The sequence below is a fragment of the Drosophila bipectinata genome, chromosome 2L (genome assembly GCF_030179905.1).
Source record: "Drosophila bipectinata strain 14024-0381.07 chromosome 2L, DbipHiC1v2, whole genome shotgun sequence".
Classification (NCBI taxonomy): domain Eukaryota; kingdom Metazoa; phylum Arthropoda; class Insecta; order Diptera; family Drosophilidae; genus Drosophila; species Drosophila bipectinata.
Genome location: NC_091736.1, coordinates 20,408,798 through 20,430,900, shown reverse-complemented (window position 1 = coordinate 20,430,900; position 22,103 = coordinate 20,408,798). Strand labels below are relative to the sequence as shown.

The following is a 22,103-nucleotide window of genomic DNA, read 5'->3' as shown; positions in this document are numbered from 1 at the left end:
TTATATTAATCTAGTCACTAGCTGCCTTCTCCTTTTCGCAAGGAGCTCCTTTCCGTCCAATGCAAAAGTCCATTTCTGTGCCGCTGAAAAACTACAAATCAAGTTAGGAGCACTCATTCCAAAGCGAACCATTCTCCTCGAAGCGCACAGAAGCAGCGGCAGGCAATACATACATAATTCCAAATGCGATAAAGGCCACCCAGCCACCCGCACTCCCACACACACATGCATAGAAATGGCAAACAAACACGCGTACATATATACACTATATGTATGTACGTACTTTCCACCCACACAATAGACGCTTTTGATTTTAAAACATCGTGCAGGAAAACGTGCAAAAAAAAACCGAGGGGAGTGAAAAACGAAGTCAAACGCCCCAAAACTCAGCCACCCAACCTCCCACTCCACCTGCTGGTCGGGGGGTTTTATAGCCCACACACACTCACAAGCACACAGGACACGAACCTCCACCCACTCTCCCCCAATGTCTTCTATAAAAAAAAAAGTATGTTTTTTTGTGTTCGCTTGACATTTTGTGGATACGTCGGACGTCGTCGGCAGTCGTCGCGAACTTCTTTTGCTCTTTCTCTTTTCTTTACTCTGGTTTTTTATACTTTTTGCTCATATCTCCTTGCGCGTTTTTTTAAGTCAGTCGTTTGTCGGAAGTCAATCAAAAAGCGTGTCTCGGAGAACTGTCCCAAAAGATCACCACCCTCCGTCCCTCCAATAAGGTTACAGAGGCCGTGAAGCTGTCGAGGCTCTCGTTGCCATTTCAATTTATAAACAAAAGTGTGGCACAGTAAACAATTAAATTATAATTCGCTCGTGTGCCTCTTGTGGAAGACACCAAAATCAAAAACAGCAAACTGCAAAAGACTAGAAAGGAGGTGCGCCATCATCCAAGTGAGTGTTTTTGTAAGTTTTTCTCCGGGAACTTGTATCCCATGTTTCGCCCACACACTACCCAGGCACGATCGACGGATCAGATAGATCCAGCCATGAAAGCCATGAAGACACAGTCACAGTTCCAAGGTTTCCTGACACATCCTGACTTGTGTTAATGAGCTAGTTCATGGGTGCCTCAGGAATTCTGTGTGCGAGTCCTTAATTGGTGATGTGCGTTGGACGGCCAACAAGTGTCACAATATGTGGCTTTGTTTGGTGTCACTAGGACCATAAAAATGAATAATTATTTAAATTATAAATGCTTTTTCATATTCCTTAGTTTTATCTTTTAAATAAGCTTTCATTATGATATTTAATTTAGATGTTTACTAAAAATTAAGCCATTATAAAATCTTCAATTATTTTCATAGATATCCCAACTATTTATTTAAAAGTTCAAAAGCTTAAATACTCCAACAAGGATTACCAAATCAGCACAGTATCAGAGTAACAGTTAAGGAAATGAAATCACATCATCGAACTGAGCGATGTTTGCCCCCCGTATCTTTACAACCAATACGAAATTATGAAAACACAAATTCCAAATTGAAGACACACTGTGTTGGGCTTTACACGATAAGCGATACGATCCCAACTAGAGTAAGCAATTGTGTTTAATTTTAAAACAAGATAAAGCCAAACGAAAATAGAAAAGCGTCCGATATTGAGGCAATAAGAAATTACCAGCCCGATTGGGGAATTATTGAAAAAAGCCAAAAGAGCCACGGGCTGGGTAAAACAAAGCGGCTGACTGCATTTGGCCGGTGCCGGTGCTTTGATGTGGCCGGCAGGCATAACGATTCTTGGCAATTGGTTGCTGACATGCAAAGAACATAATTTACCGACCGGCAAAATTGATAAACAATCTTCGTGTGGCACTTTGGCAACGGGCCAATTTGCCGTCGATACTGACAACTCAATTGATTTGTTTACAAGTGCCATTAATGTTAGTTACCACACCGCTCGCCCCGCCTAACTATCCACTATGTCTATATGGTTATGTATGTAAATGTTGGAGCCCCTTCCGCCCCATTTCCATAAACTCGATGCACTTTTCAGCGCCGTATCTTATCTGGGAAGGTGACTTGTTGTTCGGGGCATTTGATCGTTCCTCGGGCGGCTTGTTCTTGTTATACCCTTGCAGAGGGTATTATAATTTTGGTCAAAAGTGTGCAACGCAGTGAAGGAGACATCTCCGACCCTATAAAGTATATATATTCTTGATCAGGATCACCTCCTGAGTTGATATGAGCATGTCCGTCTGTCCGTCTGTCCGTCTGTCCGTCTGTCTGTCCGTCTGTCTGTCCGTCTGTCTGTCTGTTTCTACGCGAACTAGTCTCTCAGTTTTAAAGCTATCTTCTTGAAACTTTGCACACACCCTTCTTTCCTTTGCACGCAGTATATAAGTCGGAACGGCCCGGATCGGTCGACTATATCCTATAGCTGCCATATAACTGATTGATCGGAAATGGTATAACTTTGGTGTTTTTAGAGTAAGAGAATTCAAATTTGACACAAAAGCTAATTTTGGCAAAATAATACGACGTGCCAAATTTTATAAGGATCGGTCGACTATATCCTATAGCTGCCATATAACTGAACGATCGAAAATGACCCAAATTTCGTGTTTTTGAAGATAGAAAGCTGAAACTTAGTACAGATTCTATTTTTGATCAGTTGATCCAACTTACCAAATTTCATTAGGATCGGCCGACTATATCCTATAGCTGCCATATAACTGAACGATCGGAAATGGTTTTTGGTAGAAATACCAACTTTGGTATTGTTAAAGATAGAAGTTTGGGACTTGTTTTAAATTTTGTATTATAATAAATTGGGTTATATAATCATATTCTCATAAGGATCGGCCAACTATATCCGATGTTTGCGATATAAATCCGGTTTTAACTGCAAGGGTATATCAACTTCGGCTCCGCCCGAAGTTAGCTTTCCTTCCTTGTTTTATTCCAATTCTGTTTTCTGTCAATGTAGTTTAATTTTCCATTTCCTTTGATTTCATCGCCCATAGCGGTGACACTTAGACACCCACCCAGTCCACCCTACCAAGTTCGTCTTCGGCTCTGTTATCATTTGACTTCAATTTGTTTTCAATTTACAACAATTTCGTTTCAGGCCGGCCTGACAAACTCACCTTTTCCCATCCCCATTTTCTGCTTGCATAACAATATAAAGTTTATTTTTCAAGTGCTCTTTATGGCGTCTACTGTTGTAAAAGTATATAGCTGCCATTTGAAAGTAGTGGGAGCTGATTTAACAGGGCAAGAGTCATGAGAACTTTTCGGAATTCGTTGAATTTCAAGTATAGGTGAAGAAGTAAGGAAGTCAAATTCTTAAAAGTTAGTTGCAGTCCTCAAACATTAATTCCAGACCTACCCCTCGCTGATCATTATTCCACTGGCCCAACTAAGTGATAACCCAGTTTTAACGCAAAACCGAATAATCCCTTAGAAGCCCCTCCATAAAGTTATATGCTAACATCCGCTATGAAGTTCCAGAAAAATTAAAGCAATCCATTGTACTCGCAACCCACAACGTGAGGCGGTAGTGTCACGTGAAATATGTGCATAGTACTGGTCAGTTATACGACCAACACCAATAGTTTCCGCTATCGCCTAATAAACCCGATAGATAGACTGGCCCTGTACTCGTTTTTTAATAACAGCATTTTAAAAAGCACTTTACACCAAATTAAGCTTTCAACAGAAGAAGACGTTTTTAATTATCCTCTGGGTTTCAGGCGAGCAGCAGGAGATGCCAGAATATATATCTCCAGCGGTCCATGGGTCAATATCATAATCTGAGACACCAACCGGAGCAGCAAACAAGTCGCCAGAGGCAGCAAGGAGCAGTCGACGGTCCCATAAATCAAAGCGACGCAATTTGCTGCTGACGAACTGCAAAGGAAAAAAGCAAAAAACAAGAGCGGGGAGAGAAGCAACAACTATGCCATTACTGCTGGCCACAACACTCGGCAACAATTCCCATCACCAACACTTGAGCTCCACAGCATCAACTGCAGCAGCAGCAGCAACGATGTTGCTGGCGTCGCCATCAGCAACAGCAGCCACTCACTGCCTTGCCACTGCATCACTAATACAACCAGCATCTGCAGCAGCAACAACAGCAGGTGTTAATGTTCAAATTACCGGCAGAGGCGTTGCAACAACTCTAGTCAACGATCAACTACAACTCCCAGCCACAGCACCAGCAGCGGCCAAATCAGCGGCTAATTATGCCGCTAACGTTGGCCATTTGAATGGCTTCTCTCCTAAAGACATCTGCCCACCAGTTCCACCCACCAAGGAGGACTTTGAGGGACTCTTGCGGCCGCCGCAGATTCAAGTCAAGCAGGAATTCATGGAGTCGCCACCGGAGAGAGCCACCATCTGCAATTCCATAAGCCACCAGGAGGCAGCAGCCACATCAGGTGAGTTTAAAATAAATTTTTCATTTATTTCGCAAAGTTTTCAAAAGAAGAATTTATGAAAAAAAGTAGATATGAGCTAAATATTCATACAATAAAGTATGAATAAAGTAAACATATAAACATACTTTATTATTACAATAATAAAGTAAACTAAACAGCTTGAAAGTAAAACCGAATATTTATTTAAATTTTAAATCCGTTTGTAAACCATTCTAGGTCTGCAAAGGTATAAATCTTAAATAGTCTTTACAAAAGTTATAATACAAATTTTTACAATTCATATAATTAAAGTTTTATTTAATATTTAATATTCAATAAGTACTCGTCCGATTAATATTTATTTCAAAGCCTCTCTCAGGAATAGCTCCCCTTTCACTTTAATGCCCCCACCGCCTACTCAATTGCATATGTGTATTTAAAAACCCGTTAAGTGAAAAATGAGGTATTTACAATGTGTTAACAACAACCTTGCCATTTTTCACGGCCTTCTTAACCCCAAAAACAAGCCCCGGCCCATAAAAAGGGGTGAACAGTGCCGGGGCCAAGAACACTCGTGCCAAACGCATGCTTATGAGATTTCCAATTTTTTATGCATCGAAACAGATTTCATTTTTTATTGGCAAAGGGTCGGCGTCATCTTGATAAAAAAAAGGATGCGACACAAGGGACCCGGGCTAATATTGCGAATGAGGACTTGCCTCACAACGAACGCCCTGTGGCACGAGTGCGAACATTTATGAAGATTGAAAGGGTTGCCAAACACTTCATCCATCTTGAGGCGCAAGGACAAGAATACCCACAAGGGGCCACAAAGGGTAAAGGGCGATAGTCGCGCACATCCTGTTGCTCTTGCCGAACCCAACCCAAAAAAGCAAGGAGGGTGGAACATCTTGTTTTCTTTCGATTATTGAAATTGCTATTTTGCCATTTTGATGATCTCGCCCTGGGGACTTGAAACACTTTCGGTGACCTCAATTCTGTTTCAAAGGTAGCCAACGCGAAGGGCAAAGGTTGAATAAAATTTAAATGGGAATCATTAGCGATCAGCCCGAGCACCCCATTCATCTTCATATGTAAATCCATTTCCTCTGATCCAGCTCGGAAATGCCCCCCTGACATGCAAAACCTCAACGAAAAAATCAAATCTCCGTAAGTGCCGCAATTATCAAAAACTTAATGTAAAACAAAGCCGAAAAGGGTTCAAAACTAAACTAGTGTATATAGTCCAACACGCGACCGGAAATTAAAGCCAATTTAAGCAAATGTAACTCACCGAGGCTGGTTTCTCTGATTAGATTTTCTGTTATATATTCGTGATTTTTGTTCGGCCTCCAGATCGTTAGCTCCCAAATATACATCACCGAGATCTGAAGCGAGCTTCTCATTACGATTTAAACAATAATTTGCCTTAAACGAGCCACCGCACCACAATAGCACAACTACTATGAATGTATCATAAGAAATGGTCAAACGACCTGGTAGTTGCACTTGAAGGTGCTTTTATGTGGTATATTTTTATTATACCCTTGCAGAGGGTATTATAATTTTGTCCAAAAGTGTGCAACGCAGTGAAGGAGACATCTCCGACCCTATAAAGTATATATATTCTTGATCAGGATCACCTCCTGAGTTGATATGAGCATGTCCGTCTGTCCGTCTGTCCGTCTGTCTGTCCGTCTGTCTGTTTCTACGCGAACTAGTCTCTCAGTTTTAAAGCTATCGTCTTGAAACTTTGCACACACCCTTCTTTCCTTTGCACGCAGTATATAAGTCGGAACGGCCCGGATCGGCCGACTATATCCTATAGCTGCCATATAACTGATTGATCGGAAATGGTATAACTTTTGTGTTTTTAGAGTTAGAGAGTTCAAATTTGACATGAGAGCTATTTTTGGCAAAACATTACGTCATGCCAAATTTCATAAGGATCGGCCGCCTATATCTTATAGCTGCCATATAACTGAACGATCGGAAATAACCCAACTTTCGTGTTTTTGAAGATAGAAAGCTGGAATTTGGTACAGACTATATTTTTGGTCAGTTAATCTGACCTACGAAATTTCATTAGGATCGGCCGACTATATCCTATAGCTGCCATATAACTGAACGATCGGAAATGGTATTTGGTAGAAACATCAACTTTCGTATTTTTGAAGATAGAAGTTTGGGACTTTTTTTAGATTTTTTATTGTAATTAATTGGTTTTATTATGATAAATCATAATCATAAGGATCGGCCAACTATATCCGATGTTTGCGATTTATATCCGGGTTTAACTGCAAGGGTATATAAACTTCGGCTCCGTCCGAAGTTAGCTTTCCTTTCTTGTTTTTATAATATTACTAGTTAAAAACTTATTTTAAATCAAACGATAGTTAAATACTTTGAATATTAAAAACTATTATTTATTTATAATTTATAAAAAAGATTGCCAAATTTATAAACAATATGGATTGCAAGCACTCAATTTCCTAATCTGAAATACAAGTTTTAGCTAGTATAGAAATAATAGAGAAATCCCTATTTTTTGTTCATTGTGATAAAGGTCTGATAAAATAAACAAACTACCCACACTACCTTAGAAAGGGTACATATTCAAAATCAAGTGAAATGTCTGGAAGCTAGTGCCGGAAATGCAAAGAAAAACATACGATTTGAATGCATCCTCTTTCCATTTCATTGGCAACCGGTAACCCATGCTACTGGCATTTTCTGTGAGAACAGCAGGTCGGGATTACAAAAGGGAAACGGCGTTAGGAACTCAGACCATTTCGGATTTATCTCGCCAATCGAATCTCTAGGAGGAGAAGTGGCGAGCTGTCGGTTGGAGACGCTCAATGCAACGCGGCATGAATGAAAATAATTATTATAATTGCAACTGCCACGAGATGGGATAGGAAGGGATAGGGTCTTCCCAACTAATTTCAGGCTCTATGGCAAGGGGAACCGCAGAAGGAACATGAAGATTGTGGATGCTTAGGAAAACCCAATAAATCCATTGTTGCGCTTAATTATTGTCGAAATTCAAATTGAAATGGTTGGATTACCTGCCAGCTCGCAGCTCGCAGCTCAACGCTGTATGCTCTACCTGTCTTACCTGCTGCAATCATTTATCATCCGAGATGCGCGAAATTTGAATGCTCAACGACGGCACCTGATCTCTCTATAAACACATCTCCATACACCGGTGCAGCCAGTCTTTTGTTCACCTCCGAATATGTTTATATAAAAAATGGTCTTCTTTCGTGTGTGGAAATTAGATCCTATTTGGCCCAGCGTGTGATTAGCGCGTCCCTTTGATCCACGCTGATGCGCTGCTGTCGGTTGCATTTGATTTATATTCAATTGAGGTTCTCTGGCGGGGCCTAGACAGGTTCTGTGCGCCGCAGCAATTAAATTCAAATCAAACATTTATTTAAATTTTATGCATCGGCTGGTGGTTGATTGAATTGCATTCAAGTGTAATTCTTTCCAGCTACCGAAGATGGGCTCAGTGGGGATGGTTGGTGATGGGAACTTTTATACCTTGAGAGGCTATTAGGATTCCTTTACTCCTATATTTGTTTATTATTACACACACATTTCTGCAAAAATGTTGTGGTGCAGTCAAGTCAAACTCGATCATCCTTTCGATTCGTTTTCCTTCGAAACCCTACCGGAAAGGCGTCAATTAAGCCGACCGTACTAATATGTATGCTTCGCCGAATTATGCATCATTAATCAATAAACGGTCACGTATGTTAAGATGCGACCCAGCTGACGCCGTCACATCTTCACACCTTCTTCTGGAAAGGTTCGGGGAGTCGTGGAAGGAAAACCCCTAACGAACCGAAGATAACTGCAACTGCAACAGATGTGGTGTGCTGCCCCAAAGTGATCCACTAATATCGTTTTAATCGCATCAAATTAAAGGTTCAATGAACAAACAAGACAACTACCCGAAAAATTCCCATAGTCTTCAGATCAATATGGTAAACAACAATTTTTCCAAATGAAGGTGGGCAACTGAAATATTAAAAAAACTCTTCGTTTTTTAGCCTTGTAAGGCCGCTAAGAAAATTAGATTTTTAATTAAAATAATTTCGTATGCAATTTAGATAATCGTTGGCGAAAAAATACAGAAAATATAGCAGAAGCCAAAGTCAGAATCTCAGCACTGAAAAAAACCGAATAAATGTTTTAACTTAGCACCATTTTTATGTTTAAATATGCTACTATTTATTTCTAAATCTATACTTATCCTAATATTACCTTTTTTTCTTAATTATTATTTTATACTCTTGAATGAAACATTCCTTGGGACTTATGTATTTGTGGTTTGTTTGACTGCATTTTTGGTTGAACGGCGATATGTTGGGGAGTGGGGACTGGGAGCTTCAGAGCCGGGGCGTGTACCCGTCCAGGAATACGAAGGCGGACGCGGGTCGCGGCCGAAAATAAAATGAAGCAAATTTTTTATACAAATCGAGAGGAGGCGGCAAGCTTGGAAAAAGCAGCAGCCAGGCCAGCAACAGCATCAGCGGCATCAAGATGGGAATGCATTTGCCCCGCTCCAATGATGTTGCTGCTGGATCAGCTGCCGTGGCTCCTAGTGGCCGACATCACCATGGAAGCAGAGGGTCAGGGCGCTCACGCACCACTACAACACCAGAAACAACAATTGCAAAATATTTAAATTGATCATCTCCATTTAATAAAGAAAGAGCTTCATGGACTGGCTGAGAGTCAGAGATGGGGAACTAAACTTGAAAGCCTTAAAGAACAAAAATTAAAACAAAAACGGAATCAAACATAAGGATTCTTTTAATTTATAAAAATGTGTTATGGATAAATCCCAAGATTTAAATATGAAATTTTCGTATTACAATGGGTTTGTAACATATCTCAGTTGTTTTCAACAGTTGTATAATATTGGCCTTCAAAGTGTAAAAATACAACTTTTTTATTTTTATTACATGAATACAAGATTAATAAGAAAAATTGTTAACCAATATATGCCATTTCAATATATATTTAAATTTTGAATATTAAATTTAATTTAATTTCAAACTCACGCGTATCTCACGGTGCCATACCAATTTCTTATTTTCACGACTGCAGCCATTTACTTCCTGCTAAGCTTAAAAAACGTTCTTAACTTAATTTCGCAACGATTTTCATAATTCACCGTGAACACCCGACTTGGCAGCGGGAGCTCCGATGGATTCCTCCCGATCCAAATCGCCATCCCCTGCCCTGCCCCAGCCCCTGTTGCTTTCACCCGTCGGAAGACAAGTGCAACTGATTTGGTAGTTCGTACCTGGGCCGCCTGTTGGCTTAGCCGAACTCTTAACTTGGCCTGCGACGACGCCCCTTTCGTTCAATTTATGCTGCGATGGTGGAGCCAGATGAAGATGATGAGGATGGTGGGTCAGAAATTCGGCATGGGGTGGGCGAAGGTTGAGGTTGACGCTGGGACTGAGGCTGGGGCTGAAGCTGGGTCTGCCGATGAGGCATTATTGGCCAAGCGGCGGAAGCAGGTTGCCGTGGCATAAAAGGCATTCTGCATGTAATTATGGAAACATGGTTTTGGCAAGTTGTTTGCACAGTAAGTGAAGAAAGAGGGTTGCCAGGCAGACCTTTAAAGACCTTCAATAATTTCAAACTTAAAATTAATAACAAAGCTACTATAATAATTTGAAATCTTTATTATTTCAATGATATTGGTTCCAACCTTTGCATTATTCGGTGTTGCAGTCTTTTATTAAAACAATGCCTGACAACCCTATCTTAACTGGATTACCCGCCATAGCTCCAGTCCCGAACAGCACCCACCCATCCTGGACTCTCCCGGCAAGTTGATTTTTTATTACACCGTCTACGCCTTTCGAATTACCGAGGACAAGCCCTGGCCGCGATGGTTTACATAAATGGAATTAATGCGATCGAATAGGGATCGTAGGAGGCCGTCCAGGAGCGGGCGGAGCCCGGCAACCTGTGCTGGGAGATTACAAATGAAGGCTAATTTGACTGGGCCATTGTGCAAGGCAAACGCAATTATGAGATGGAGAGGATACGGAGTGCTGTCTAGGGTTTCCCGGCCGGGAGGAGATTTCGCAATTTGATTTGCCCCGAAGACCACCTCCGCGATCAGTTGTGTGATGTAGGTACTGTCCGGGACTGCACTTTGCATTTCCAACTGCACAAAAGCCATTAAATTAATGATCTATCTGCAATGCGTTTTTACGACCTGCCAGGAGTCAGGAGTCAGGATGCAGAATGCTTCCCCGCTGCGTGAGTGTAGGGGCTGCCAGTTGCCAGGATCAGTTACCTGCCCGTGTTCGACTGACTGTCCAGCTAATAAGAGACCTGGCGCCGAAAATCCATAACAAATGCATGAAAATCCGTTAGGCCGCCGCTCGGACGCCCGAGATAAGCCCGAAGATCCTTAAGCAAATACCAACATATCCTAATTCGTATGCAGGCTGCATCCTTCGGTGCAACGGTTTTGCTTCCTTTTGACTTTCTGCCCGGCACTTTTCCAGCGTTTTTCCATTGTACTCGTATCTGACTCTCAAGTGACGACTAATGATAGTAGAAACTGTTTTTCTTTTTGCGAAAAACAGAAGAACATGCCAGCTATTTTTCAGCCAAAGCCTCACTTTCTTCACCTTTTCGGCTACCCAGTGACTTTCCTCTTGTCTTCTTGCTTTCTTTTTTGCACCTTTTGTTGGCCAGGCCGAAATACCATTAATTCGTAATGAGAAAGGTGTCATCGCTGCAAAGTCAAAAGACAAATATTGCCGGGACCCACCCACTGTTCGAGAACCTTTCGGAAAGGGAGTTTACCCAGTCAGGTTCTGCATCAAATCAATTAGTATTTCTATTCTATTCGATGGCCATCAGCTGTTCCAAGTGGAGGGCGTTAGTTTGGTCCAAAGAACATCAATTGTGCTCGGACAGAAGGACCAAGAAATCGGTAATAAGTCTAAGGAAGGAAAACCTAGTAAGAGCACAAGATGATGCCATCCAAATAAAATTAAAAAGCTATCAAATTAAAATTGTAAAGGGAACCATGACAAATTGATATGCATATATATATGATTTTTTAATATATATGTATATAATGACAAGTATGAAGATATGTACTTTTTTAAAAGGTTTCAATTCTATCAAATGAATTAGGAGGACTACCAATCTACATTGTTTTTGAGCTGTTAAAGTACAATAATCCCCATTCACCCATCAGATAAAAAACCCTTCTCTGACTATTTAATAAAGTAAAACTTTATTTTACCACACCACACACTTCTTGAGGGGATTCATTTCGGTGCCCAGCTTGCAGTTGAAGGCCTCGCTGAACTCAGGCATGTTACTGAGAGTGCCCTGCACCCGAAACTCGTCATAGGCATGGACATCCGTCTTGAGCCTCCGGAGCTTCTCGCCACTGTCCTTGCCGTTGCACCAGGTCTGAGCGAATTTCACAAAGAACAGCTGCTTGTTGGTGAAGTTCACTCCCCGCAGAGGTTTCTCCGACCAAGCCTTGTCCCCGCTCTTCCGCTTGTAGGCGTAGTACGCCATCCGAGTGCCCACGTTGTCGGCTATGTTGTCGCCGGAGGTGAGAGTGCCGTTGGTTTGCACGCCCATCAGGATGAACTTGTTGTATTGGGACTCCAGGCAGCGATAGCGCTCCTTGAAGTTCCTCAGGGAAGCTGACGACCACCAGTTGATCTTCTTGCCGTCGTAGTTGTACTGATAGCAGTACGAGTCGAAGCCATGGGCCATCTCGTGGCCTATAATGTTTCCCACTCCGGCGTATTTGAGCACATCGGGGAAGTCCAGGTGGTAGAAGGGCCACTGGGCCATGCCAATGGTGATGAATGCCAGGTTAAGGAAATCCGCATAGTAGGCGTTGACGGTCCTCGTCGGCATCAGCAGCGGGATGAGGGCCTTGTCCACCGAGCGCAACCGTATCCTGGCTCGACTGCCCTCCAGGATGCAGAGGTTCTCGAACCAATTGTTGGTCATATTGATGTCCGCATACACCTGATCTATCACCTCCCGATGCTGCAAGTCATCTGTGTAGCCGACCAAAACGTCCATAGAAGCCAGTTTGGTTTTGGCCTGCGACCGCGTCTCGTCATCCAACCAGGTGTAGTGATCGAGGAGGTCGTAGAACGTGTCCTTGATGTCCTTGGCGATGCTCAGTATATCTGCCCGTCGGTCCTTGTCGAAGACCTTTCCTATGAACCAAGGCAAGAGGGCGTAGTTGAAGTAGGTTTCCGCCAGGGAGCGGCATTCACTCGAAACTCCCCCGCTCCTAGTCTGTGTCTTCCACAGAGCATAGAACTTGAGGAGCTCACGCAGTTGGACGTAACTCTTCAGTGTGTCCAGATCGGACTGCTCTACAAAGTAAACCAAGTCGTTGACATTGTCCAGCTGATTGAGAACTGGCCATTGAAGATCCTGACTGCCGTTGAAAGCCAGCTCGAAAAAGCGCGTCCAGTTCAAGCGATCCTGCTTGTGCTTGGCCAGGAAGTCCTTTAAGCTGAGGCGTTCGGTTTCGTTTCGCAACTTGGTCATGGAAGTCAGGTTTCTTTCGAATCTTGTGAGGTTGTTGAAGTTCTCAATGAACTGCTTGGCCTTGTCCGCACTGGCGTCCAAGCCAAACTCCCTGGTCATGTTTTTTATTTGCTCTTCACTGAAGCCGGAGAGGACTTTCATGGGCGGCGACAGGAGTACGTCGAACTTCCTAGTGGCGGTGTTGTAGTGGACTTTCAGGGGCACCAGAGGGTAGATGTCATACTTTGACATGAAGTTTATGTACATCCAGTCGAAAGTCGCGTTGGAGTCCTTGAGGCGATCCTCGTCAAGTCCTTGAAAATACTGGTAGGCCAGCGACAGGTTGGCCTTTACATCGATGCAACTGGCATAGAACTGCTTGGCCTTGGTTTCCGCAGACTTGGTTCCGTTGACACCTAGATCCTCCAGCTCTCGCTTGGTGGCGTTCTGCAGGAAGCCCAGGATCTGCTCGTCGATCTTGTGCTGGATGGCGTGGAGGAAGCTCGTGTTCCTGGCCTCTGCCGGCACCACATCCGCCTTCTTCCACCCGCCGCAGCTGAACTCGTAAAAGTTTTCGCACGGGTCGATGCTCCGGTTCATGGTTGACAGTAGGAACTGGCCATAGTCCTCCAACAGCTCCTCGCTGTGGTTCGTGGCAGGTGGCAGGGAGAACAGATCGCTGGCCAAAATGCGACCGACTAGAACAAGCGATACTAACGTGGTCCAATGCCGGCTGACCATGGCAATAAAACAAAGAGCGTTGCGAGAGCAGTAATTAAATTGGAGTTGCGCGCCCGGCAGCGGACAGAAAAGTTCTAAACTTTTTTGGCAACGCGCTTTGGCAATTTATACAGTCAACTTTATCGTTTTTGGCTTATTTTTGTTGGTCGGGAGGCGGCGAGGGGTCATCCACACGCTTCAGTGGCTTGGCTAATACAACACTCTCGTTCACTCGGATCCAGCTCACCACAGAAATCACATTAGTGGAACCACAAACAACAAATTTATGGCCCTTGCTTAGAACCGACTCAGCCCGAATCTTCCGCCCCAATCTCTGCGTTCTTCAATTAACCGCAATTCTCCAAAGCCAGGCTTATCGGAGGCGGGAAGAAAGTTCTGATTGCCTCGAACTGATCCGATCTGAGGAGATCTCCCAGAATTCTCTGCCTCTCCGCCGCCACTATTTGGAACTTTGTTTGCTGGTTTTATTTAAATGTTCTGTGTTTGTGTCTGCGAATGTCACATGTTAATGACCCCGATCCGAAATAATCGCCGCAATTATAATGCACACACTTCTAAATGGTTTTTAACTCTCTCATCAGCCGGCTCGGTTTATTTTAATATGTGTTTTATTTTTTTGGCTTAGTTTGTTACGTACATGGCTGGGAATAGACTCGTTACATCAGCCAGTTGGGCGAGAGAAATGCCAGGTGGGGGCTGTCGGAATTGGAATAGTACCAGAATTATTATTTTAAAAAAGCCAATTATTTCTACCAACATAATATGAGTTTAAAAATAGAACTTCATTTCAATTAGATCGCCGGAGAATCAATTGGCGTTTCGTTATTAAATATAACATTTTTAGAAAAAAAGATTTTAGCTTTTACTAACTATTTCTGGACGATCTTAAGAGCGATACAGAATAGAAAAGGTTTCAAAAGTATATAAAGAGTCGGCTTATTCTAGTGTATGATACCCCGTACTGTACTCGTTCATTCTCCGATTTTCTTTTTCCACCCAAAATAATTAATTCCCTCACCGGCAACGGCTACTGTATGGCTTTCATGACCACTTCATTGCGGGTCATAAAAACACAACACAGAACACTTTATGAATGAAACTCTGACCTATGCCTAATGATCCATGAATATAAAAAGCGCCCAATCCAGCCAAGGCAACCGCAAAATGTTCATTAGAGCGCCAAAAATCGACGGCGTAATGAGAGAAGTCGAAGATTTTTAATTGTGATTGAGCAGCTTGTTGTCCGTCGGGACCAGAGCCGCTCTTATGGTATTAATTTGATTTATGGCGAGGGTATCAGGTAGAACAAAGCCATCAAAGCCGCAGAAAGTCGCATTATCCGCCAGGTCCAATTCTTTAGCATAACCATTCCGAGGATATTAGTCAACGCTTAACCCTCTGACACCCTTCGGCTTGTGCTGGCCACGCGACATCTTGAAGATGCAGAAAGGGTTGTCGCCTGGAATCGAGGAGAAACATCGGGTGCGGAGTGTGCCGGGGATAATGAAAATGAAATGAGGGTGGGTGAGCCGAAAGCTGACTTTCAATTATTGGGAATGCTTCCTGTTTCCTATAGCTGAATGGTTCTGGAAATGCTCCTGTCAAACCGCTTGAATACCCGTGCCAGTCAAGGTCCCTTCAATCTGTACCAGGGGCAGGAGGAGGAACTCTCGCTGAAAGATGAAGATCCAAAGGTGAAAGTTTCAATCAAATGAGAAAAAGAAAAAGAAGAAGGTGGAGTCTCTGCTTGCACAGTTGCAGTTGCGAGAAGCAGCTGCTTCTTCAGCCGCACAAGCCGCAATTGTTAAAAAACTGAACATTAAATCCTTTTTTCAGGCTCAATTTGCTACAACAGGAGCCGTGCATCCTTTCGCTGGGCTCCTAAGCCTGGCAAGCTGTTTCAACCGAATCGCTGAAGGCGCTCCAAGGGATCCTTTGCGTTTGCATTGTTACTTTGTGCGATTATATTTACCTGCAACATGGCGATTAGCACGCATCCTGCCCTGCTACCCGGTGCCCCTGCTCGTTATTACTTTCCTATGTGATTTGATTTCACATTGCGGCAATATCCTTTATCCTTTGTGCTCCTTTGTTGCATGCACCGGCTGGCGAGCACATTGGGCACAAAAAAAGTGAAACTAGGGAAAGAAAAGGGGCAACCCCGCACTAGTGACGGGAGCAGTTGGCTTGTACCCGTCGATCCTTTCAGGATTTTTCAATTACGCAATAGAGGCGATTGAATTTTGCGAAATATATAGACGTTTTTTTATGATTTTTCTTTGGAAATATTTTTAATTGAGAAGTAGACCACACAGAGGGACCATTGAGTTGGGAAATCTGTTAAATCTGAAGATTTAAAACGTAGACATCAAGGATTCATAGAACAGATGATGTGTGATAAGTATAAGTATATAAGTATAAGTATTTATGGAAGTATTCTGTATGTTATAATTAAAAGATACCATAGGGAGTTCCATTCGAATGCATCTCTTTCATTAACAAATAGAGGCTAATAGAGTCACCCTATCACCCGGCAGAGGCGTGCCTCAGCGATAAGCTTGAACAAATGTTCAATTTTTAGTTCCCCGCCCCTTATCTAAAATCTATAAAATCCAAATGATGTTCAGATTTCATAATCGATCAAAGTCATAAATGAAAAGATTGGCAAGAACAAAAACGATTGGCCAGAATGGCGCCCATCCAACCCCCCGGAACAAAAAACGTAACCAAATGGGGCAGGAGGAGGAGGCGTTGCGCCGTGATGCAGGCAGCACAAGGTGGAAGGGCGTATCAAAGTCGCATAATGATGAGTAATTGATAGTGACATAAACGGTTTCCATTGGCAATATGCTATTCGGAAATCGGAAAGGGGTGGTGGAGGCACTGCTGATCGAGGGGTGTGTTTACGGCGGAGGGGTGAAAATCCGGCAAGTGCTGATAATGATATCCTTTTTCTAACCCTTTTTTCCCATTTTTATCAGCTCTTTTTTGGGGCAGAAAAGCAACAAATTCTCACTTCATTCTGGATAGTCTATAAAAATTCAATTGCTAACCCTTTTATTTCGCAAACCCCTCTTTGATTTATAGCACAGGCTACAAGCTGTCGTGGAAAAACAGTATTAAGCCCCTGGTATCTAAGGCCAGGCAAGGGCCTCGGATATCATAATTACAATGGCAGCAACAATGGCAGCGGGGAGCTGGCGAAAGATGTTGCCCCGCAGATGACTTCCGCATGTCTCTACCCGATGGAGGATGCCCAGACATGTCTGCCGGCCTCGTATTTTGGCATGGAAACGCTGGCATCCATCAAACACCAACAACTCCAGCAACAACTACAGCAACGCCATCAGAACCAGCACCAGCAACAGCAGCAGCACCAGCCAACGAGACAGAAATCCCTGCCAGACTTTCTAATACCTCTGCACGAAATTATGTTCCAACAGCAACAGCAACAACACCATTACCAGCAAAGGACAATGGGCACATTAATTAATAGTCTGCCACCCGGCTTGGTAGGGTTCGTTCCGCAGAAAACAGAGACATTCAAGTCGTTAACCCCACCGAAGCCACAGCCGCACCACCACAACGGTGAGCACTTGTTCGTCCGGCACTTTCACGAACGGGATCGTCTCATTCGGGAACACCAGCTGAAGCAGCAGCAGTTGCGTGACGAGGAGGAAGTTCTCCAGAAGCAGGAATCGGTGGAGGAGCAGGAGCAGGAGAAGCCCCAAGAAGCGCTCTCTAAGTTGGAACATAACCATCATTGGCATGGGGTCGTTTGGGATGGCAATGGCCAAGCAAAGAAACTGCAAGAAGTGGCTCCCACATCCTTGCCACCCACCAGGCCGGCGCTGCCGTCGAGCTATAGCCTGACATCCTGTCCGACGAGTGTGGAGCCGCCGAAGGACCTCAGCATTTACGAGCAGTCGCCAAATGGTCGACTGTGTCTTCCCCCCAGCAAAGGTAAGTTTTATGATCGAATTAATTGTTTGAGAAAGAAAAAATTTATTTATGTTCCATTATGGTTCGAGTGGAGTATGGCCGGGAAGTGTCAAATACTCAAAATACTGTCGGTAGTTTTCCTTACAAAATATTTACTTTTCACACTTTTTATGTTTTGTAAATACAATATTATTTTTTATAATATTGATTATCTTAATCCAACAAAAGTCTCTTCCTTATATTCCAAACCAAAGTTAAGCATAAGAGCTTTCAAAAATGAAAACTCAACTCAATTACTAGCTCTAAACATAATACAACACATTTTATACTATCACCCACCCCAAAACCAGTAACCCCAACAAAAACCTTGGGTAGTAAGCCCTCCAAACCACTTTAGAATTTCCAACATACAAAATCCATTTAAAATCACTAAAATATTAATAAATTTTACAAAAGTGCGAACATAATATGCGTGAAAATTCTCAAGTACGGCAGGGGAACCTTTACAACTTTATTTAATGGAATTTAAAACCACTTTGTGCGACCAGTGGGTTGCTGGGCTTGTGGGTGGCTCAGTGCTGGGGTCATTCGGTGGGTGGTAGTCGGGTTGTCCGGAAAGGTTGCTTGCGGCAAACAAAAAACCGAACCACAATTGCATGAGGTAACCTTTGACAGGAACAAAAAAAGTAAAAAAAAAAACTCACCCTGGCAAGGAAAAAGCAGAGGAAAAATGGACAGGAAAGCTCTGACTCAAACTGGTGTCACTACCAACTGTGACCCGGTTCCCTGAGCAGCTTATGGCCAATTGAGCTCCGCCTCAGGGAGTAAATTCCGGCAAGGGTGACGGCAAATCCAATAAAAACGCTTTACAAGCTGTAAAGCAAAGATCATAAATCCATTTTTGTTTTTTAACCACCACCCTCATTTAAATGCAACTTGAAGTTGTGAATTTTTTTAAAATGGTTCCTGCGAAGCATAAGGGTTAGATTTGCATAGATTTTTTATGTTAGACTGGAGTTATGGAAGGCCTACCATATAGAGCGCGGTGGGACATAAGCTGGAAAGTACATAGTAGTGCTTCGTTTTTTGGAAGCTTTATTCACCGGCAACCGTTGGAAACACAAAAGGCCATCTTTATCCCATCTTCCCTCCAAAAAAGTCTCTAACTCCTTCCATCCATCTGCTGACCTAAGAATCATTTTAAGGACAAAAGATCACAGAAACATCGCGCCAAAATACGAAATAAAAAAGGTTCCCGATTAAAGCGAGTGCAAATCGATGAGGAAACCTCAGTAACGGAAATCAATAGAGGAAAAGGACAAAGGCAGCCTCCAAATGTCCCTTTACTTCCGCATTCGTGGAGCACCATCTTCCCTTCTTGGATTATTTATTAACGTTTATTGATTTCGACTTGCCCAGCGGCAATCTGCCACAGAAAATCTCAGCCATCAGCCACTGCAACCCTTCGCTGAGCACCCAGAGACAAAATCCCGAAAAAAAATCATGCATTTTCTTCCGATTTTTTCCAGTCACAATGGCGAAGAAAATTGCGCACCGTTTTTTGGGACAGAAAAACAGGAAAAAATAGGACTCAAGGGTAAAAATTGAGGATCACTGTCGAGGATTACCCAAGATCTTCCACAGCTTAGCTCTGAGGCATACACATGCATGCTCTGAGGAGTAGCAACCCCTTGGTTGCGCCTACCTAAGGTTGAATGTACCCCAATAATGCGTAATTTTTTAAGGTAAAAATATCTTGAAATTGAAAGAAATTCAAATTGAACAATAGCCGTACTTTTGGGTGATTTTTTGTGCGATTTTTTTCATTAGAGTTGGGTGAGAAAACGAGGGTTGCGGTTTCTTTTTTTTATTTCTTTTTTTTTCCTTTACCTATAGTTTCATGATTAGAAATCTAACGGAATTTTGGAAAAATTTTCTCACAAGTTTTTGGGTGAAACGATGTTGATTTATGTCCCGGTTTCTTAACCCATTTTGAGGGTATGTATAGAAATTAGATAGTAGATGTAGTATATAAAAAACCATAGTTTAGAGATTTTTTCTGCAATAGTATGGATACTTTGTATAATTTTATAAGTAGCCCTGCCTTATTGCTACTTTTAAATTATAGCTACTAATACTGACTACTTTCTTAAAACAGTTTTAGAGAATCGTTATTTTAATAGACTGTTTCTCTAATCGTATGGGTATTTTTGCAATTTTATAAATAGCCCTGCCTTATGAATAATTTTGATTATATCACTTTACACTGATTTCTTATAATAAACTATTTTTCGATCTTATAGTGGTATATCTAGTTAAACATTCCTGTTTCTCTATTTTGAATATCTTTAACTCGGACGTACTTCCCTCATTTCAATCTAAATAAGAACCGGCAGTAAAGAGCTGTGAACCCCAAATAAAACTGTCATTCCCCAACCACTCAGACTCGCCCCTGCCCAGACAAAAAAATAGATCTTACTGAAGACCAAATGCTAGTCTCGTCTTATTTGCTTAACGCAAATTGGTATGTCATTTTAATGCGTTGCAAGAACAACAAAAGGACGACGCAGGACGACAGGGAAATGTTGGAGTTTTCACAACCACCCAGAATTGTATGGGGTTCCGGGTTAGTGCTTCGCATCCTGCCGATGTCCTTGTCCTTGCCCCGTCTGTTTTCGTCATGCAAAGTGTGTGTGGTTACCGCCCCCTCCCACCAGACCACGCGACTTCCCGGCGATGCGATGCTGCCAAGCGTTTATTTTCTTGATTAATTTCAATGCCCGAAACTTCTCGGTTGCCATGTGCGTCTGTGTATGGGCTATGGGCCTCCCCCCATTATTTTTCGGCCAGTGTGCGTCCGTCTTCTGCAGTGTCCTGCGCTGTCCAGGGCTGTCTGCTCCTGGCAAATAATCAAATTGCCTAGACACCGCCCAGGAACACAAAATAACAGACAGGGAAAACTATCCAAAGTGAGGAACTGTTTATCTTTTGTCTCCCAGTGACAAGTTTAATCAGGAGCAACAGCAGCAGGACCCGGCCCGAAAAGGATAACTGTTAAAATTAGTTTGGGGGAGAATCGAAGGCTAGTTATTGATTTTCTGGTCTTTTCTTCCGGTTCTTCAATCATTTTAGCACTTTAATGTTAGGTTATTTTTTTACTATTTATCTGAGTTAGTAAACAAATATTTACATACTATGCAAGTTTTTTAAGATTTCTGAAATATTAAACCTATTAGGCATAAGTTCCATTTAATAAGTTCACAATTTAAAGGGCAAAGGAAGGTTTTTCCTGAAGGAAAAACATTAATTTTGCAATTTTAATTAAAACGTTCAGAAGCAACGGGAAATGGGACCTGCCAAAGGGAGAAAACAAAGAATTTTCCACACATCTCTTGTGGAAGCTCCCACAATCTTGGGGAGAGAGAAGAAAGTGCACTCGCAGTCATAATCATAAAAAGTATGCGATGTCGCCAGGGCTGCATAAGCGCTTTTCCGATTTGGTTTTCTCTTTGAAAAATAAACGAGGAAAACTGCAGCTCATGTGTGTGTGTGTGGGTGAGTGGGTGAAGAGCGAGACAGGAAATAAAGAAAAAACGTCACACTTGTTGTAATTACTAGCCCGAGTCTCAGTAAGATGGCTGTGCTGATGCTTATATGAGTGAGTATCTGTGTTTATATAATCACGTCCAAATTCTCTAGATGTTGGGTGACTGGAGGGCAGAATTGAAGGATTTAGGAAAGGCCACCGAATGACTCCCAGACACCGAGGAAAGAAAAATATTGAAAAATAATTATTGTGTTTTGTCTAGATTTTTCAAGTTTTAGAAACTCTTTAATTGGAATTCTAAAACGATATAATATTTTGAAATAAAGCCAATAATAATAGGTAATTAACGCATATCCCCGAAAGAAAGCTCATTTTCAGAAGAACCTCCAACTTCCCAAAAAAAATAAACTTAATTTTTCGTAAAAGGAGAAAATATGAAAACAAACAAAAAAATATGCATGCTGCGCAGAAAATTGGAAAATCAGAATAAGAAAAGCGCGAAATGCATAATACATAGGCCACACCCATTTCGGAGGAGAAAAGTCAGATTGTGGCCTATGCTAATGCAGGAATATGTGCAGGGGAAGCGCAACAATGGAGTGCAGGGATATTCCGATCAGAATGCAGGCGACAAAGAATACGTTCCACACACCCTGAACCTCGAGGGTTGATGGCGAGCGAGATTGAGCGCACGGAGCCCGACTGTGAGTGGGTCGTTTGAGTGGAGAGCGGAGTGCGGAGTGCGCCGGAGTGAAATGAGGAAACTGCCGCTGCAAATCATAAAGCATATCACTCACACACTCACGCCGAGTGAGAGGCGCAGGGAAAACAAAAAGGCCAGAAAGGAGGAAGTGAGAAAGAAACAGCATGCAGTTAACGGGTCCCACAGCGATTGCAGCGAACGTAAATGTTTATCGTGGTTCTGAGCTGCATTCG

General features: G+C 42.6%; 2 protein-coding genes across 4 annotated transcripts in view; one reads left to right on the top strand and one right to left on the bottom strand.

Moving 5' to 3' along the window:
• The first annotated feature begins 646 nt into the window (after positions 1–646).
• pdm2 (POU domain protein 2) overlaps positions 647–22,103 on the top strand; it is a 28,710-nt gene continuing 7,253 nt past the window's right edge. Inside the window, exons 1-3 of one of the 3 annotated variants that reach the window (XM_070277443.1) lie at positions 647–906; positions 3,707–4,396; positions 16,766–17,641. In XM_070277443.1, coding sequence (XP_070133544.1) covers positions 3,913–4,396; positions 16,766–17,641 — 1,360 coding nt within the window. In that variant the 5' untranslated portion in view covers positions 647–906; positions 3,707–3,912. Of the gene's footprint in view, positions 919–3,706; positions 4,397–16,765; positions 17,642–22,103 lie in introns of all 3 variants that reach the window. The other 2 variants (XM_017244403.2, XM_017244404.2) reach the window with 2 other exon arrangements.
• Positions 11,669–13,730, bottom strand: Nepl7 (Neprilysin-like 7). Its single transcript, XM_017244409.3, has one exon. It carries the CDS (start codon positions 13,676–13,678, stop codon positions 11,669–11,671), a length of 2,010 nt encoding a protein of 669 aa, XP_017099898.2. The 5' UTR covers positions 13,679–13,730.

What these genes read in the sequence shown, in the direction of transcription:
- Nepl7 (XM_017244409.3), bottom strand. Translation starts at nt 13,678, where the DNA reads ATGGTCAGCCGGCATTGGACCACGTTAGTATCGCTTGTTCTAGTCGGT.